This window comes from Vigna angularis, chromosome 2 (assembly GCF_016808095.1).
Source record: "Vigna angularis cultivar LongXiaoDou No.4 chromosome 2, ASM1680809v1, whole genome shotgun sequence".
In the NCBI taxonomy this organism is placed as follows: domain Eukaryota; kingdom Viridiplantae; phylum Streptophyta; class Magnoliopsida; order Fabales; family Fabaceae; genus Vigna; species Vigna angularis.
In genome coordinates this window covers 22,338,728-22,359,159 of record NC_068971.1, presented here as the reverse complement: position 1 = coordinate 22,359,159, position 20,432 = coordinate 22,338,728, and the positions used below count along the sequence as shown (strand labels likewise).

Below are 20,432 nucleotides of genomic sequence, written 5' to 3'. Positions count from 1 at the left end.
AATCTCAAGTAGAGATAGATTGTTATGTGGTAGAGAGTAGTAGAAGGTCCTAGTTTATATATGGTCGCCAATCAGGGACATAGGTGTTGACAGACTAACCTTGTGGATGACATAGGTTGGTGTTTAAATTTGGCTTTGAATTGGTATTGTTGGACGTCACCATAAGTGCATGAACCACTGTAGCTCGACATTCATACTATATCTGCATGAGTCAAGTCTATTGATAGTTAAATGTGTATTATGTGTGTGATTCCTTGTATTGAAATTGTATTTCATGATTAATTTAATAATTGTTTTATAATGTTTCTGTTTACTCTAGCTTACCTTACTTTTGTGTTGTTTGTCTCTGTGTATTTTTTGTCTTTTGCGATGATCACCTTGAATGATGTGAGCTTAGGGAGAACATTAATTTAGTTATCTCAACGTGAGGTCTAGAGTGAAACAACAATATAGATAGTTTCTTTTGTTCTTCATATAAAAAAATTTCTTCATCAGAAATATGTAGTTCTTATTCTATCATCATATATATAGTGTTTATTTTAGTAATTTTATACTATTAAAATGGAATATTATAAATATCAATGTTATAAATATCAATGTTATTAATATATTGTTAATTTAGTTATCTGTACTTTAAAATATCAAAAATATCTTATTGACGTTCGAGAGTCGATTAAGAAATTTACTTAACTAATATTCGAAAATCAATTAAGAAATTTACTTAACCGCGTTCAAACCTCCTTTTTACTTTTTTTTATTTAATAATAATAATTATTAATAATAATTATAATAATAATAAAAAAATAAATAAAATATATAAAATTTTAAAAACGATAAAACCTTTAACCGCCTTTCGTTTAAGAATTTTTTCTTTAACTTTTTTTTATTTAATAATCATAATAAAAAAAATAATAATAATATTAAAAAATTACAAAATAAATTTAATATTTTAAATTAAAATATTATTTATTTAAGAAAAACATAATACAAAATAAAAAAAAAAGTTGAAAAAGATATGTTAATAATATTTTCAAATACGGTTAGCATTGAATAATTCAAATTGAATGTGTTAACTGTAGATACGGTTAACATATTTTTTTCTAAAGGTTTTTTGTTTTTAATTTTATAATATTATTTATTTATTTATTTTAATAAATAATATTTTATAAATTAAAATATTAAAATATTAATATATATTTAATTATATGAAAAATATTAAATTAATTAAATATTTATTATATTAAAACAATAATTTTTTATTATGAAATTTAAATAAATAATTTCTTAATTTATTTTTTTAATTTAAAATACTAAATTTTTAATATTTTTAATATGTTTTATCATTATTATTAATAATATTAATAAATAAATAAAAAAAAAAAACCTTAACTGTATTCAAATACCGATTAAATAAATTTTTTAATTGGCTTTCGCTAATACTTTTAGTATTTTAGAGGTGCACAAGTTGATAATGACACTTCTAATGTTTTAGAGGTCCAAGATAAAAATCGGGAGGTGTACCAAACTGCTTTCAAACAAAACATGTTGCATACAACAAATATTCTACGCTGTTTACACTGCTCTTTACTTTTAACTGAAATATCAGAAGTACTTCACTCCCAGTTCCGAAATATTCCGCTCCTACCACGTTCTGACTCTTCCCCACGCTCAACACAACTACAAATATTATCACATTCCTTCTGGCCGATGGAAACTCGTTCAGCCTTTCGATTCTGCAATGTCCTCAATTGCTTTTTCCTTTCTTCATTTCAATCGCTCTTTTCTTCTGCTGCTCAATCTCCTAGCAGCTTTCGCTTACTGCCGCGTTCCCTCCACTCTCGAAGGTCCCTTTCATCCTGTCACCGTTCCCTTCGACCGCTCCTTGCTCGGCGCCGTCGACTTGCCGCCCTCCGATCCCCGCGTTCGCCGCCGCGTTCAGGGTTTCCAGCCCGAACAGATCTCTCTGTCTCTCTCCACCACCCATGACTCTGTTTGGATCTCATGGATTACAGGTATGTCGGGATAGACTATATATAGTAATATAGCTATGATTTTAAATTATGATAAATGAAGAAGTCTAGGGACGAATTCGACCTGCAAAAGAGTCTAAAGCAGTTCATGATCGCGAGTATAATTGATTTTAGGTGTGTAATTTATGTTTGAATGCTATCATAATAAGAAGTTCGTAGTATAGTTGAGTATACGTTTAGTTTATCCAGTTCAAAGGCTATCTAAATCTGTTTAACATTGAAATCAGTTCTTAGGGTAGAATCAACTTTTTGAGAAGAATTTAATGTGGGTTTTCATCTAAGATCATGTTAGCTTGTATTTTTGTGTGATTTTGAATCATATAACGCGAATTCGAAACACACATAATAAGTGAATTGAACACGAAGTAAATTGGGTTTGGATATTTTTAATCCAAGGGTGCTGTAATTCATGATGGTTTTCTTGATGGTGATATGATAATAACAGGGGAGTTTCAAATTGGTTTCAACATCAAGCCTTTAGACCCAAAGACTGTCGCAAGTGTCGTCCAATATGGAACTTCAAGATTTGATTTAGTGCATGAAGCTAGAGGTGAATCTCTCATCTACAACCAGCTCTATCCTTTCGATGGCCTTCGGAATTACACTTCTGGAATTATCCATCACGTTCGACTCATAGGTGATATTTTTTCCCCATTTCTTTCCTAGAAAGAGTTCAATTTTAGGGACTGTCCATATCATTGTTTCTATTTCAGTGTTTTTATGTCAAATTATAGTAATGTGTTGTCTATACACCCTGTGTATTATGTTATTCAAAGAACTTTGTCCATTTTTCTTGAACTAATTGTATGCAAGTTTCGCGTGCTCTTACTTAAATACAACTACTATATGTTACTGTACTTTTTACTGTATATGTAGGATTGGAACCAAGCACACTGTACTATTATCAATGTGGAGATCCTTCACTCCAAGCCATGAGTGATATAAACTATTTCAGGACCATGCCAATTTCTGGTCCACATAGCTACCCTGGCAAAGTAGCTATAGTAGGAGATCTTGGTCTCACTTATAATACAACTACTACCATAGGTCACCTGACTAATAATGAACCTGATCTTCTTCTATTGATTGGTGATGTATCCTATGCGAATCTGTATCTCACAAATGGAACTGGCGCGGACTGTTATAAATGCACGTTTCCACAAAGTCCTATACATGAATCATACCAGCCTCGATGGGACTATTGGGGAAGGTACGTAGACAAATTGTATAATTTCAAGACAATAGTTTAAGGCTGACAAAAGAACACCGTGACATTATATTTTATATTATATCTTCTTATGGTACCATAACTGAATGATTCCAGGTTTATGCAAAACCTAATTTCTAAAGTTCCAATAATGGTGGTAGAAGGAAACCATGAAACAGAAGAACAGGCCGATAACAAGACATTTGTAGCCTACAGTTCTAGGTTTGCATTCCCCTCTGAAGAAAGTGGATCTTTATCTACATTATACTACTCTTTCAATGCTGGGGGCATTCATTTTATTATGCTCGGAGCTTATATTAATTATTATAAAAACGGTATTTCCTTGTTCTACCCCTTTACACGGTGATGTCAATTTTGTTTTAATTGATTTATGGATTTGTCACTTCTTAGTATTATTGATTCAGTAGGCACACTTTTCAGTCCTTGTTCGAGAGACAACAGATCAGATACAATATTGCAAGAAATGTTAACCAGTAAAAGAAGATGAACCAAATACTTATATACTGTACCAAAGCCATGCTATTTGATGTGGGACTTGAGTACCCATAATACCCAAGTTCCTATCCGTTAATTGTCAACACTAATGGGCCAATTACTTTTAAGCTAGCACCACCAGATTAGATACTGCAACTTAAAATGAAAAGACAACGAGCCAAGAGAATGACCCTCGTGAAACTTCATTGTACGTTACTTTTAAACTTGGACCATCCGAGTAAATACAACTGAAAATGAAAAGATAACGAGCTAAGAGGATGACCCTTGTGAAACTTCATTTTACCCCTGCTTCTCAAGAATGTGGAATGTAATTTGAGTTTGTCATATATTTGGATCCACTTACGTACTACTACTAGTAAAACTACTTTGATTGACCATGTATTTTGTATGATATGAATGACAAGCACATTTTAACCTGAATGTGGAAGAAAATTTTCTTGTCTGATACTCTTGCCTTAATTCAGAAATTCAATCAAAAGAAGCCTAACACATGGCCTAAATTTTGAAAGTGCAGCAATGTGATTTTGTTATTACAAGTTACAATCAAAGCGAACAAGGAGAAGATATAAGATGTAGAAATATAGGCAAGTATAAATTATCAGTGATAGTGGATAGAACAATTAAATGGTGCTTGAATGTGTTTAAAATTTACATTGTAATCAATTCAAGTGCTGTTGACTCGTTTATTTCCTGCTGCGTGTTACCTGAGATGCTTATTACTATGGCAGGTGAACAATACAAATGGCTGGAGAGGGATCTGGCAAGTGTTGATAGATCAATAACTCCCTGGCTTATAGCTACTTGGCATCCACCATGGTATAGTTCTTATGAAGTTCATTATAAAGAAGCAGAGTGCATGAGGGTGGAGATGGAAAACCTGTTATACTCGTATGGTGTGGATATAGTATTTAATGGACATGTGAGTCATCCTTAGTCCTAATAAATTAAATGACGATAATCAATTTTGGTTTGTTCTTTTACATTCTAAAAGCTTAACCTGTGTTCGTATTGCAGCATATAATAATTAAATAAAAGCAATCTGAACATCTGGTTATCAAATGATTAATGATTGTTTTTTCTGAATCAAATTGGAATACGTATTGTCTGATCTGCTTAACGCATATATGCACGTGTACTTAGTCAAACATATATGAATTAAGCCTAAGCTTATGCTTTTTACTTAAATTGAATAACAGGTTCATGCTTATGAGAGGTCCAATCGGGTTTACAATTACAGTTTAGATCCCTGTGGTCCTGTGCATATTGCAGTTGGGGATGGGGGTAACAGAGAGAAGATGGCAATCAAATTTGCAGACGAGCCTGGTCATTGTCCTGATCCATTAAGTACTCCTGATCATTTTATGGGTGGCTTTTGTGCAACAAATTTTACATTTGACCAAGAGAGTGAGTTCTGTTGGGATCACCAGCCAGATTACAGTGCTTTCAGAGAAACTAGCTTTGGCTATGGGATTCTAGAGGTACCACTCCTTTCCTACCTCACCCCAAGCATGGTGGTACAAGTTTCATTTATATTCAATAAATCCATACTAGCAGTTGTGCGTACTAAACATTAATGAACTGGTGGATAGTTACACTATAAAGCTTTTTTATATCACGTTTGTTACGCTAGAATGCTACTGTGTTGCTAAAGCTAAATAACACTTCTGAGATTATACAACCTTTCAAAATTGTATTACACTGGATTTGGTTTCTTTTAAATGAAAAATATATAAACTTTCTGAATAAAGCATACTCACAATCATTGATCGGATAATCAACTGTTTAGTAATACGATAAAATCATATACACTATACAAAATTTGAAGATAAATACAATCTCAACAATTTATATTTAATAAAGGGTTATTATTGTACTTTATATTCTAAAATGTACTTCCCTCACTTTAGAGGAGTCAAATAGTTGCAAATTGTATATATATTTTTAATTTTTTGACCTCTTAGGGCATTTGCGTTACTAGCTTGTGGAACCGCAAATTGGCTGAAGAAAGTATCAGAATTTTCACTCATCTGTGGTGTTTCAATGTGTCATGCAGGTCAAAAATGAAACGTGGGCTTTGTGGACTTGGTATCGTAATCAGGACTCGTACAAGGAAGTTGGGGATCAAATTTACATAGTGAGACAACCTGATATATGTGCTGTTCCTCGGAGTGTGTGCGGAGATTTTACTACTTCGATTTAAGAGGCACAAGGAGTTCATTTGGTGTAATTAATGAATATGTCACAACAGCTGAATATTAACCTCTGTGGAAACCACAAAGTGCGCTAAATGTCACTAGCATTAACATATGCTACCTAGCACTCGTATCCAATATGGTAAACACTCTTTTTTGGTAACGATCAATGTTCAGAATGTTTAACAAAAAGTAACGTAAATCCTCAGTATTTTGATAAAATGAAAGTGAAAAATGTTATAAAAAAGAGTGCCTACAGTGCCGTTGGAAAATATCTAAGTTGGTTTGGTTGTTCACGTTCCTCAAGAAATGTTGGAATGTCGCAACTCCAAGTGGTCAAAACCACTTATCCGCAAGTCTCGCCCTGGATCATTCATGTTCAAAGAGTGGTTTGCCTCATATGCAAGGCAGAAATCAGTTTCGAGAAGCTTTTTTTGCAAGATATTTTTTTCTTGGATCACTCCTTTTCATACTATAAATAGAGCACTTTATTTACTTTAAAATACATCATCATAAATCACTCTTCTCTCATTCTCTCTTATATTAGTTTTATTCTTTCTCTTTTCTTCTTTTCCTAAATATTTTTTGGATTTATTTTATACTTTTTTTAGAGATCCTTGCTAGTTCGGCAGAAATTCTGAGAAATTCATGTTGTATCTTGGGAGCTTATGCAATACACTGCGGATAAGTCCTTAAGGACAATGATCCTTGGGAAATCCTTTGTTCGTGATCTTTATTCTTTTATTGTCAGCTTCTACAACAATCTTCAGGATTTATGGCTGACAATAACAACTCAATCTCAGAGAATCAAAATATTATTTTCGAAACACAGACGGTCTTCTCGAAACCTTTTTCGGATGTATAAAAAATTGAAGTCTTCTTTGGTCAAAATTTTCGACGCTGGCAAGAACGTGTGTCAACCCTCTTAGACATGTATGAAGTCGTCTTTGCTCTTTCATCTTCAAAACCTAACTCTAGTCTCCCTCCAAATTTGAAACAAGTTGAAGATTATGTTCATGCAAACAAGGTATGCTGACATACTTTACTTAGTGCACTCTCTAACGATTTGTTCGATGTGTATTGTTCCTATAAGGAAGCGAAAGGCATTTGTGATTCATTAATTCTCAAATACACCGCTGATGGTATTGTCAGACAAAGGTTCATTATTGGGACTTACTATCTCTGGAAAATGGTTAAAGACAAGGACATAAAGTCAAAAATCAATGAGTACCACAAGCTGCTCGAAGATATCAAAATGGAGAATGTTCTTCTACTAGATGAATTTGTTTTAGAGCTTCTAATCGAGAAACTACCGCCTTCCTGGGTTGATTACAAGCAACAACTGAAACACAGACACAAGCAAATGTCACTTTTAGAGCTGATCACTAACATAATTATTAAAGATACCAACATGAAAGAGTGTGTTGTTGTGAGGGCCAAACATGGTAAAAGACAGACCTGCTCCAAAAAGGTACGAACATAAACCTAATCGCAATGGGAAAAATTATTTTCGAAAGTCTCGCCCCAACGCATCTAACTCCACCTTTAAGAAGAAAGGAAATTGCTTCGTCTGTGGGAAGTTGGGCCATTATGCACCATAGTGCAGGCGTAGAGCAAGAAACGACAATCATCATAAGGAAAATATAACAGAAGGAGATGACATTATTGCCGCGGTTATTTCTCAAGTAAATCTAATAACCAATGTAAGCAAGTGGGTGAGACTCTGGTGCTACCAGGCATATCTGTGCAAACAAAAGTGTTTTTACCTCTTACACTAGTGTAGGGGATGAAAAATAACACGTTTACCTTGGTGATTCCAAGACCATTCCTGTTCTGGGAAAAAGGAAAGTTATTCTCAAACTCACATCTAGAAAAACTCTGGCCTTGAGTAATGTGCTACATGTACAATCAATAAGAGTTAATTTAATCTCTATAGCACTACTAGGAAAAGTGGGGGTTAAAGTGTCATTTGAGTCTGACAAAATTATAATGACAAAAAATAATGTTTTTGTGGAGAAGAGATATTGTGGTCAAGGTCTCTTTGTACTTAACATTTTTTAAAATATTAATGAATCATCTTCTTCTGCTTATATTGTTGACTCATATGATATATGACATGCTAGATTAGGAAATTTGAATTCTTCGTATGTTATGAAATTATAAGGACTAGGATTAATTAATATGCATGATAAACAAAGTAGTAAATGTGATATATGTATAGAATCTAAAATAACCAAGAAAACATGTTATTCTGTAGATTGCCAAATTGAATTCTTAGGGCTAATTCATAGTGATCTAACTCATTTAATACAAACCATATCTAGAGGAGGTAAAAGTTATTTCGTAACTTTTATATATAATTATTTTAGATACACTAAAGTGTATTTAATCAAACATAAAGATGAAGCCTTTAATGTGTTTCTAACCTATAAAGCAGAAGTAGAAAATCAATTGAATAAGAAAATTAAGAGGATTAGATCAGATAGAGGTGATGAGTATGTGTTATTTAATGACTTTTGTGTTAAAGAAGGTAAGATCCATGAAGTAACCTCACCATATTCACCTGAGCCTAATGGAGTAGCTGAGAGAAAGAATAAGACTCTTAAGGAGATGATGAATGTGATGCTTATTAGTTCTAGTGCACCTGATAACCTTTGGGGAGAAGCCTTGCTTACTGTGTATTTTTTACAAAATAAAATACCTCATAAGAAAACTGGTAGAACTCCTTATGAGCTATGGAGAGGTTATTAACCTAACCTAACCTTAAATATATAAAAGTATGGGAGTGCCTAGCTAAGGTGATGTTACCCGATCCTAAGAAAAGGAAAGTAAGCTCTAAAACCTCTCTGATTGCATGTTCTAAGGCTATGCTGAACATAGTGTTGCCTATAGGTTTCTAGTTCTTAAAAGTGATATACTTGAAAGGTTTTTGAACATGTTTTTCCTTTAAAGGTTAGTGAGACGTCTTAACCTGTAAATAATAATAATAGTGATGCCTTGTGTGAGGAATTAAGAAGAAGTAAAAGATATAGGAAGGTGATGAGTGCATATTTATGCCCACATTTATGCTTTAAAATTCAAATTTTTGATAGGATAATTGTGCTTAAATGATTGATTTTAAGTGAATTTGTGATGATTGGAATTGTTGGGTTTGGGAATTAAAGAGACATAAAAAGTGAGTTTTAACGCATAAAATATTTTTGGATGTTCTTACGTTTATTTGTGCAGCTGAAATTATAAGTTCTATTGATCCAAATGGCAATTCAAGGCCCAAAATCAGATTTTATTTGGAAAATAATGTACATATGGGCCAAACAGACAACTTTTACCCTTGCACCTCCCAATTTCCCTATATACACCCCTCTTCTCTTAAACAGGCTCAATACTAAGCCAAACAGTAACCCTATTCTAAATACACCTCCTAAATTTCCCTACCCATACCCCTCCTAAGCTAGACTCCACCAGATCATGCCACTTGTCCAAATCCTCCCCACACAGATCTAGCCAACCACATGCCGCCACATCACCTCCCTTGCCACATCATCATCTTCTCTAACAAAGAAACCCTAATTCCCAACCCTAGCCGTTAACTGCCGCCGCGCCGCTCCGCCGCCAACCTCAGCACCATCGCTCTGTCACCGGACAACCACCTAACCACCGTTGGTCACCATCTTGCCGCAACCATGCGCCGCCAGCAGCGCCACCATGACCACCACGAGAGCACTTTCTCCTTCATCGCGCAACCTTTCTTCTTCCTCGCGAGAGGCAACCACCATGTCGCACCACCTTCCCCAGACCGCGAGTTTGCCACCATGCCGCAGATCCAAAAAACCAGTCTCGCCGTTGTGAAGCTGCCGCCATCGCGAGACCAGACGCGTGTTCTCCGCTTCCATCGTCCGCGAGCACCTCCTCCACGCCAGCCGTCGCGACACCACTCTTCTCACGCACAAACCATCGAACACGCACCAGCCACCGCGACCTTCGCCACCATCCATCATCTTCACCACAGCTTCTCCATGTCGCGCCACCATCAAATGCGATTCCCAGGTTGCACAATCGAACCCTAGACCGTCATCCCCACCATCTTCCTCGCCATCGCGAAACCCGTCTGCCTCACGCACATAAACACCATCAACCATCACCACCGTTCATCTTCTCCATTCTCGCACCACCGTAACACCATGGAACCTGCATCAAAGCCAGACCTGCATTCAGAAAACCCAGAGACAGAAGTATCATCACCACTGAGAAGGCCGTTACGCGGGTTAATCTGTGCACCATCTCCAAATCGCGGCGCAGGCAGACGACAAAGGGGGAAGCCCTTTTCCCAATCTGAAACCCTAATTAGGGAAGGAAGATGGCAGCCACGTGTGAAGCCCTGATTGGTGCGTGCAAGCTGGGTCTCCTCTGGTCAAAGCTGGTCAACAAGGGTTTCTGGTGCAATTTTGAAGAATTCTGAAGGGGCTAAAGTGTAGATAAAAGAAATTTCAGGGCATTTATGCAATTTTGGAAAGTCAAAAAAGCTAAAAGATAAAATTCAGTTGTTAAATTAATTTAATTTGAGAATATTAACAGAAAATATCTTCCAAATAATGTTATAATTATCTAAATCTTTTAGTTATTTGGAAGATATGAGATAAAAGATTCTTTCAATTGAATATTTAGAGTCCAAGCCCAAGCAAGCCCTATATTAAGAGACCCAGGGGAGGCAGAAAAGGGACTTCACTTAATTCATTCACCACTTCTCTCTCTCTTTTCTTTCATCTTGTATTCAACTCCATTCATGAAGAGCTAAACATCTATGGCTATTCTGTTGTAATTCCATTATGGATTCTGAGGTTAGATTGAGTTAATGCAATTGTTTACTTTGGTTATTGATTTAAGTTGTTCTCTCTCTATGTCTTTCATCTCTCTATCTTGTTAAAAGTAAAGATTTTTGCATCATAATGTGTTTGAATCTACATGCATATTGATTATATGAGTTCTAGGGTTTCTAGGTTTAATTGAGAATCTACTTTGATTTAATTTAGGAACTTTCATATGATTAAATGGTTTTTACTATCAATTGAGAATGTACTTTGGTTGGTAGTAATAATTTCAACTATAATTAATTGAGAATTTACTTTGATTGATTAACTTTTAACTTGGTTAGGAGATTTAAGAATAGACATGATTAAACACAATAGAATTTGATTGAGAATGTACTTTGGTTGAATTCATTGTGAATAATCTAGAATGGTTTTGCATTTGATTGAGAATTTACTTTGGTTAAATGCATGATTGCCCTCAAATTAATTAAGAATGTACTTTAACTAATTTGAAACTTAAACAATAATTAATTGAACAATTATCCGTGAATAACCGATGATGAATCTATCTTGGAAAAGCAGTGGAATTAGCCTATTTCATCGTAATTGTTTTTAAGTTTCTTATTTGTTCTTTCCAAATATTACTTTTATCCATAAGCATTGCATAGCATTCGTAAGAGTCAGATATTCAAAAGCAATTCCGTGTTCGTTAGGAGACGACTCAGGGTTACTTTAGCCCTATCTACCTTCTTGAATACTACTTGGCAATACTGAAGTTGCCTTGAAAAGTAGTATTAATTTGATAGCTTCATTTGATAATGATTTCTATACCTATCTAGTTGATAATCATCTAAGTAGCTTTGTAGAAGCTATTAATGCTCCTGATGCAAAACAATGGGATAAAGCCATTAAGACTGAAATTAAATCAATTCAGAAAAAATATACTTGGACCTTAGTAGATTTGCCTAAAGAAGCAAAATCCATTGGTTGTAAATGAATCTTTAAGAAAAAGTATCATTCTGATTGATCTATAGAGAAATATAAGTCAAGGTTAGTAGCAAAATGTTTTACTCAAAAACCCAATATAGATTATTTTGGCACTTTTACCCCTTATGACTAGAATTTCATCTATTCGAGTATTGTTAGTCTTTGCAGCCATCCATATGCTAATGATACACCAAATGGATGATAAAATTGCCTTTTTGAATGGTGATTTGGAGGAGGACATTTATATGACTCAACCTTAAGGGTGTGTTGTACCTGGTCAAGCGAATAAAGTATGTAAACTTTAAAAATCTTTGTATGGGTTGAAACAAGCACCAAAACAATGGCATGAAAAACTTGATAATGTATTGCTATGTGATGGTTTTTAACCTAATGATGCTGATAATTGTGTGTACTCTAAATTTGAAAATGGTGATTTTGTCATTATATGTTTGTATGTGGATTACATGTTAATTTATGGTACATTCAATGAAATTGTTGCTAGAACTAAACTGTTTCTAGGATCGAACTTTGAAATGAAAAACATGAGTGAAGAAGCCAATGTAATTTTAGGTGTTAGAATCATAAGGAAGGGAGATAATACATTTCTATCCCAAGAACAATACATTGAGAAACTTCTTAAGAAGTTTGGATATTATGATTTCAAGCTTGTGAGTACCTTTTATGATGCTAACTCTAAATTAATAAAAAATAGAGGAGAATTTATATGTCAACCTCAATTTGCCTAGATAATTGGGAGATTACTACACTTGATGAGCTTTTCTAGATCATATATTGCTTATGTAGTAGGTAGACCGAGTAGGTACACTCAATGTCCAAATCAAGAACATTGGAATGTACTTTCCAAGCTTATGAGATACTTAAGAGGTTCAATGAATTTTGCCATTGAATATACTGGACTTTCCGCTGTACCAGAAGGGTATAGTGATGCTAACTAGATCTCTGATATTCAAATGACACAAAATCTACTAGTGGTTATGTATTCACACTTGGACGTGATGCGATTATATGGAGATCAGTCAGACAAACAATTATTGCAAGATCAACAATGAAATATGAGTTTGTCGCTTTTGAGATGATTGATAGTGAGACTGAGTGGTTGAAAAACTTCTTAGCAAACATTCCACTAGGAATGAAACCAACCCCATCAATGTCAATACACTGTGATTGCCAATCGACAATAGCTATAACTAAAGTGTAGATATATACAATTGAGACACAATTTGGTGAAGTAGCTACTAAAGAGTGAAACTATTTCCATTGGCTATATGAAGTCGAAATGGAATCTAGCAGATCCTCTGACAAAACCCTTGGGAAGAAATATGATCTTAGAAAATCGAGGGAAACGAGACTTAAGCCACTAACTAACAAACAAGTGATGGTAACCCAACCTTTGTGATTGGAGATCCCATGAATAAAGTTCATAATGGAAAAAACAAGTCACTTGTTAATTCTAATATCACTAATTTGATTTTAAATCAAATATGTCCATTCCTATTGTGTGTGTGAAAGTGCTAGAGACTACATTACTGAGAGGTTAAACTTTATAATTAAACAAAGTTTTTAATGATCTTCATGTCCCTTACGGGTGATGTATGATTTGCAGCATACACTTGATGAAATCACCTATATGAGTGTCAAGTGGTGTCACTTGCATGAGATCTTAGCATGATCTCTAGAGTACTCATGAATACTGGGCACGTGCATGACCTAGTAAGCATAATACAACGCTAACAACAAGGATTGTGGGGGTGTATTGTGATTGATAAACCTCTAATACATGTCAAGTGTCCTTAGTTCATATGGCTTGTTATACCAACTACATTGTGTGTTAAGTTTCTTATCTAGGACTGGTTCATATAGCTTTCTATATCAGCTCTGATGCATTACATCTTATGAAACCCAGGATAATTTCTCTTCTGTCTTTTTCATCTTTTATGTGTATGTGTGTATATATATATATATATATATATATATATATATATATATATATATATATATATATATATATATATATATTGAAAAATATGTGGGCGATTGTTATAAAAAGGAGTGCTATAGTGTCGTTATACTAATATTGAAAAATATCTAAGCTGGTTTGGTTGTTCATGTTCCACAAGAAACGTTGGAATGTTGCAACTCCAAGTGGTCAAAACCACTCATCCGCAAGTCTCGCTCGGGATCATCCATGTTCAAAGAGTGGTTTCGCTCATTCGTAAGGCACGCAATTAGTTTCGGGAAGCTTCTTCCTCAAGATTTTTTTCCCTTGAATTACTCCTTTTCATGCTCTATAAATAGAGCACTTCATTTACTCCAAAATATATCATTAGAAACCACTCTTCTCTCATTCTCTCTTCTATTAGTTTCATTCTTTCTCTTTTCTTCTTTTTCTAAAATTATTCTGGGTTTATTTTATACTCTTTTTAGAGATCCTTGCTAGTTTTGTGATCCTCAGAAATTATGAGAAGTTCTTGTTGTATCTTGGGGGCTTGCGCAATACTGCGGATAAGTCCTTAAGGACGAAAAATCCTATGTTCACGATCTTTGTTCTTTTATTGTCATCTTCTACAACAAAAAATGCATAGGTATTTTTGTTAAGACAATATTTTTAAAGATTCTTTATTTTGAAACAATGTCTATTTAAAAGATTGTTTAGGATAACTCTACAATAATATCTTAAACCATATAGAAAACAAACCACTTTAAATAATATGATAAACAAATTATACTAAACGTTATAATACACTGATTACGCTAAACATTATACTAAACATCTAATGTTTTAGATCTAATGTACGAATATAATTTTTTGTTTGTTGCATAATATCTCTTTTTATTTGTGCAATTCCTTTAAGGACAAATGCTTTATTTAGTAGAATGTTAAGAGATATAAAGACATTTCAGGAATGTTTCTTCAATGTTTTTTTACCATTTCGTACATCGATATCATTTGTAAAAGCACAATAGCATTTGACAACTAATTAAAGACTAAAACAACTCTCTCAAAGTCAATGGTCCAGAGTAACCATTTTTTTTTGAAATTGCTTATAGATTGAAGACCGCATGAAGAAGAAAACAAGGAATTAATTACACATACTCTTATTCTATCAAAATTCTTTGTTTTTGATAGTGTGTCATCTAACTTTAAGAAAATATCTTTGTAACAGATCTTTTCATATCTACATTGTGTATCGATCATATCCTCTATAAGAAAACTTTTCATCTGTACTTGTTTTAAAAACACATTGTTATTTTGGATAATCAATAGTGATTTAAAATACTTAATTTGTTTAACTCGGGATAAATTGTTAAAGTTAATAAAACTCTCTAAGAATGGTTAAAAGAAAAAAAAAACTCAAATTAAGTGAATCGGTATAAAAATGAGTTTTGATATGTTATCTTTTATTGTATTTTTAAATGTTTTAAAAAATCATTAGGTATTTAAACCTGTGTACATACAGTTTAATTCTTACAAACAAAGTCTAGTATTATTTGTGAAAAATTTTCAAATTCTTTTTTTAAGTATTATTTGTGAAAAAATTTCAAACTCTGTTCAAATTCCCATTTCAACCTTGATCCAATAGGGGGTTGCAATGTCATGCTGCTAATACTATGCACACTCGACTGAAATGCAATATAATCTAAACAAATGGGAGTTAAATTTGAATTAGAATTGTTGAATTACTTTTATTGGATTTTGAAGTTCAGATATTTGAATTCCCTGCAGGCTACAGCTCTAGCAATGATGATATATATGTTCCTAACGTTTGGAAATATTGCCAATATATAACGTGGAAAGGTTGGTAACAAAAAGCAATCTAGTCCTTGTATAGAAACCTTACAAGAAAGTTGAGGTCAAATGTCTTTTCCAATCTCCATTCTCATCACTTATGGGATTTAAAAATATATAAGCAATATAAGCAAGTCAGGATCATAAATCAATGGCAAATCTTCAGCTCCATTCATGAATGGAAAAAGCAAGACTTTTAGAATATAGAAATTCTTCTGTATGATAAATTACTTGACTCTAATGGGAAAAATTACATTAACAAAATCTCAGAGATTACATATGTTCTATCGTATACAGAAGAAAAAATATGATCCAGTGAAGCACAGCAACAAACTATAAAAAAACTTCATCTCTACGCATGGAAAGCAACAAACTATAAAAAAACTTCATCTCTACGCATGGAAAGAAATAAGGTGAGCACTGCAATTCACACCTCAAAAGGGGAGAAACAGACAAAATAATAATAATAATAACAACAAAATTAACAACATTAACAATAAATCAGAAAAATTAACAGAAAAAAGTTAAAAAAAGAAAAAGAAAATCAACAAATTGTTCGAAATTATTAAAAAGAAAAGTTAAAAAATTTCAAGAATCTCCAAAATGAAATTGTTGCAGAGTGGACAATTCCCTCTACTAACCATAAGCTCCCTTGAACACATCCTGCAGAAAGTGTGGCCACATGGTATAATAGAAGCAGCCTTATGCCTGACCATGCAAATACAGCAAGTGTGCTCCATGGAACCCCCTCCATCTCCATCTTCACCATCATCATCTGCATCCTCATCAAAATCCTCCTCATCACTCAATATATACCTTGATCCTTCAAGCCCCATTTCCCTGTCAGTCTCCTCTAACAAGTCCATCAGCGACATCATCACCGGCGCCTGCTCCTCCTCCGCCTCCGCCTCCTGCGCCGCCGCTTCCGACGCCTCCTGCGCCGCAACCGCCTCCCTCGCTGACAGCGCCCTCCCCTCCCCCGGCTTCTCCCCGTCCTCCTCCCCATCCTCGTCGTCGAAGCTGTCGCGGAAGGTCACCACCCTCCCCCGCCGGTACGGCTCCGCCGTCGGCATGTTGGCCGAACTCCGCAACGAGAGCTGCGGCCGCAGGGTCCCGGCGGTGTTGTTGTCGGCGGTTTCGCCGGTGAAGCGGGTGGAGCCGCGGCGGCTAAACGTGGGGCGGATTGCCCGGGGTGCGGTGGCCGGAGGACCGGAGTCTTCGGTGGCGGGGTTGAGGTCCTCGACCTGGTGAGTCATGTAGTGCGATGACATGTCCGAGTCGGACTGAGTTGGAGATGGAGTCTGAGTCGGAGTTGGAGTCTGAGTCAGAGACTGAGTCGGAGTTGTAGTCTGAGTGGGGAATCGGACCGAGTTACGGCGACCAAACTGGGTAAAGATTCTACTATTCGGGTTAGGAATAGGAACATCCGAAGTAGGGATATGAATTGTCGATATCCAGGCAGACCCTGCGCGCTTTAGCCTAAGCTTGTCCTTGAAGGCTTTCCAAGATCTGCAATTACAGTTTTTTTTTTTTTAAGAACTAGTTTTTGAAGAAAAATCCATATACATTAGCTCACACATAAGTTTATTTTTAATTTTTGAAAACAACTATTTTATTTTCTATTCCTATAAATATTAATAAAAAATTATCCAAACACATTGTTATTTATTAATTATAGAGTCTTAACATTTTAAGACAAATTTAAGTATTTTAAAATTAAGGCCCCTCTCTCGTACCATCATAACAGAAACAAATTTCTCCAAGAGAATGAAATGAATTTAGATCATAGACAAATTAAAAATTTTAAGTATATAATTTCTTAAACAAATTAAGAAAATATACTTAGATGAAGAAAATTTTTTAAAGCTAAGGAGCTTTAATATATACCTGCGATCCTTTTTGTTGGACTCGTCGTCTTTGATGATGTCAAGAAGGGTTCGGTTCTTGGGCGGTGGTGGTTCCCTGGGCGGCGTCGAGGAAGGTCTCTTCTGGTTCGCTAACACGTCGTCGAGGGTCAAGCCGGCTAGCACACGGGCTCGGCTGCTATCGGAAGCTGACATTTCTTCATGTAGTGTTACCCTCCGGCGACCTTCTATCACACACATGCACACAAATATGTTTCCCACTAACACACAATTTTGTTCGTTACGAATTCTATCAAACAATAACACAAACACCTATGCTTCAATTTGATTCAGGTACGCATCTACTCTTCCATACTTATTAATTATAGTGGAAGGAGAAACTTCGCATTCTTAATGCATGCATATTGGATTTACATTTTTAGGGTTCTATTCCATCTCCAGAGAAATGCAACTTTCTGTTTAATGGTGCTTAGATGGGTAATGTGTCAACATTTTTTTCTCCGTAAAACAGTCTTTTTCATGGAAAATGAAAGAAAGACAAAACGAAACAGCATAGAAACGTTTTTTTTGTATGATCAATCGTTTTCTGGGCAGGGCACATTGTAATGAAAAAAAAAACAGAGAGAGAATAAACCTTGGATTGGTCCCCGTGCAAATTGAGAGAGAGAGGACGCAGCTCTATACAAACAGTGCTATGTGTGAATTAATTGATTAGTTTATTCCTGCAAATGAAAAACAGTGAGTAATATGAAGAGGAACAGAATGATATATAGGTGAATGAAAAAGTGATTAGAAATGAGAAATTAAGAAAGGATTCATTAGAAAGGGTGGTGGTGGTGGTGATGGTGGGGGAGGGACTCACAATGTCATTGCTTTTGTGATGATAAAGAATGCAGTAATGTTGTTGATGATGTCGTTGTAGCTGTAATGGGTGTTATGATTTGTGACCTTGTATTGTATGTTGAGTAAAATTGCAAATTGGGATGCATGGTGTGAAGGGGAGAGATAAAGAAGAGAGTGTGTTGTGGAAGAGAATGTTGGGTTTTGGATAGAAAAACGAATTTCATGGGGAAGCACATCTCTCCCAACTTTGCGGGATGATCCTCTTGTAATCGATCTCTTCATAATACAGCCTTCACAACTTTATTATAGCCATAAACAAAGGGACTAGTGTTAAGTAATGTTTTATTTTATATTTCATAGAGAAAACACGGACAAAAAATAATGATCACAACTAATTTGTAGGTATTACAATAGTTACAACCCAAAACAGTTTTCACAATGTTTGATATACTTAAAAAAATGCTTATAAAATATATATGCTCTATATTTATTAATATAGATAAGTGGCGTCTTATTATTACTACAACTGGGTAATGATACATGGATATTCTATTTTTTGTTTTACACCTACTTAATAATTTAAGAAGCATTAATTAAAGAAATAGATATATTAGATTTTTTTAAGTATTACATAGATGTAGACAAATCAAATAGTGTATATATTTGTTTGTAGAGAGATTATTATTTTGTCATTTCCTATCTAATTTACTCCTTATGATAGAAAATGCATTCGATTGACAAAGATTTTCATGCCGTGTAGCCATTAATTACTTTTGTTTCATTTAGAACTAAATATATGAAAATAAATATGCAAACTTATGACTTTTAATGTTACATTCAAATGGGATAGAATGACAACATAAAAATGTAAAAGATTAAATATATATAGTAATTTAAATTAAGATTGCTATTATCTCTATATTTGTTTTTCTCTTTTAATGTTTTTAAGTAGAAATAAAAAGAATTCGATAAATACTTTTAATCCTAATAAAATAATTATATTTTTTTACCTTTTTATTTTTATATCAAAATAAATACATTATGTAAATTCATTAAACGTTAAATTAGAGGTATAATTGAAAAAAAATGGGAAAGCCCCAATCGTGGAAGATAATTTGTGAACCATAAGATATTTTCCTTTTTAATCGAATGGTCTAGAATATTTTTTTCTATCTTTCTTTATATTTTATTTCTTCCATTGCTTTTTTCTCTGTACTCACCTTCCTCAATAAAGTATTGTTTCTTCCTCCTCTTCTCCACCTTAACTATCAGCAATGTCGTTAAGTAGAAAACTCCATGAAAACTGCCATGTGATACTTACATCAGACACAAACACACTGACTACATAAAAGTATTAAGATTTTCTTAAATATAAATTTAAATTCTTAACATAATAAATTCTTAACATTTTGCAGGAACACTGGACGTCACATGTGCATGTTGGATCAGGGCGAAAATTCTCCAGCTCATCATCCCATATGATACACAATTTAGTATAAAACTCACTGACGATGGATGTTCCTTGCTTTAGGGAAGAGACGTCTTTTTGCAGTTCGGAGATGCGCAACAAATCTCCCTGGAAGAATCTTGATTTGAGATCTTTCCAAATTGCCATCTTCTATCCAAAGAATGCTATGCCTGATTTCTGGTGACACCGAGTGGACCAATCAAGAAACCACCATGTTGTTGTATCTTTTCCAGGCATTGTGAGAGGAATCTCCACGAGGTGGCTCTTCAACAGTTCCATCGATGAATTGAGATTTGTTCTTTGCACTCAACACATTCTCCATGGATTTGCTCCATGCGTGATAATTGGTTGAATCAAGAAGGGGTGAGACCAAGGAGGTGGCTGGACTCTAGCTGGGGTGAAGATACAAAAGAGAAGAAGAAAAATCTTCAAGAAAGCGAAAGAAGAAGAAGTAGAAACCAGAGTCTGATGCGCGCAGCAGAGCTCTTCAAAGGAAGAGCTATGATACCATCATAGAGGTATCCCGATAGTGAGAGGCAAAATATTGTCTTCATATTCATACTCACAGAGAAAAGTATTGAAAGCCATGAAGAAGAGAAAACGTGTATATTTCTAATGAATGTAGGAATTATTACAAAAAGATATAAGTCAATGCCTATATATATACAGAAGAAAGGAAAATAACGGGAAGTGGTTGAGTAGTGAGGC

The 20,432-nt window shown here is 34.5% G+C and overlaps 2 protein-coding genes across 2 annotated transcripts; one reads left to right on the top strand and one right to left on the bottom strand.

Moving 5' to 3' along the window:
- Positions 1-1,585: 1,585 nt before the first annotated feature.
- LOC108327012 (purple acid phosphatase 15) lies at positions 1,586-6,325 on the top strand. The gene is made up of 7 exons (XM_017560666.2): positions 1,586-2,012; positions 2,476-2,667; positions 2,907-3,240; positions 3,355-3,572; positions 4,482-4,672; positions 4,950-5,231; positions 5,807-6,325. The coding sequence occupies exons 1-7, from the start codon at positions 1,739-1,741 to the stop codon at positions 5,951-5,953; spliced, it is 1,638 nt and encodes a 545-aa protein (XP_017416155.1). The 5' UTR covers positions 1,586-1,738; the 3' UTR covers positions 5,954-6,325.
- A 9,596-nt stretch (positions 6,326-15,921) lies between these two features.
- On the bottom strand, positions 15,922-17,798 carry LOC108328735 (uncharacterized). Its single transcript, XM_017562628.2, has 2 exons — positions 17,436-17,798; positions 15,922-17,057 (listed from the first exon to the last, which is right to left on the bottom strand). Exons 1-2 carry the CDS (start codon positions 17,651-17,653, stop codon positions 16,127-16,129), a joined length of 1,149 nt encoding a protein of 382 aa, XP_017418117.1. The 5' UTR covers positions 17,654-17,798; the 3' UTR covers positions 15,922-16,126.
- Between the last annotated feature and the right edge of the window lie 2,634 nt (positions 17,799-20,432).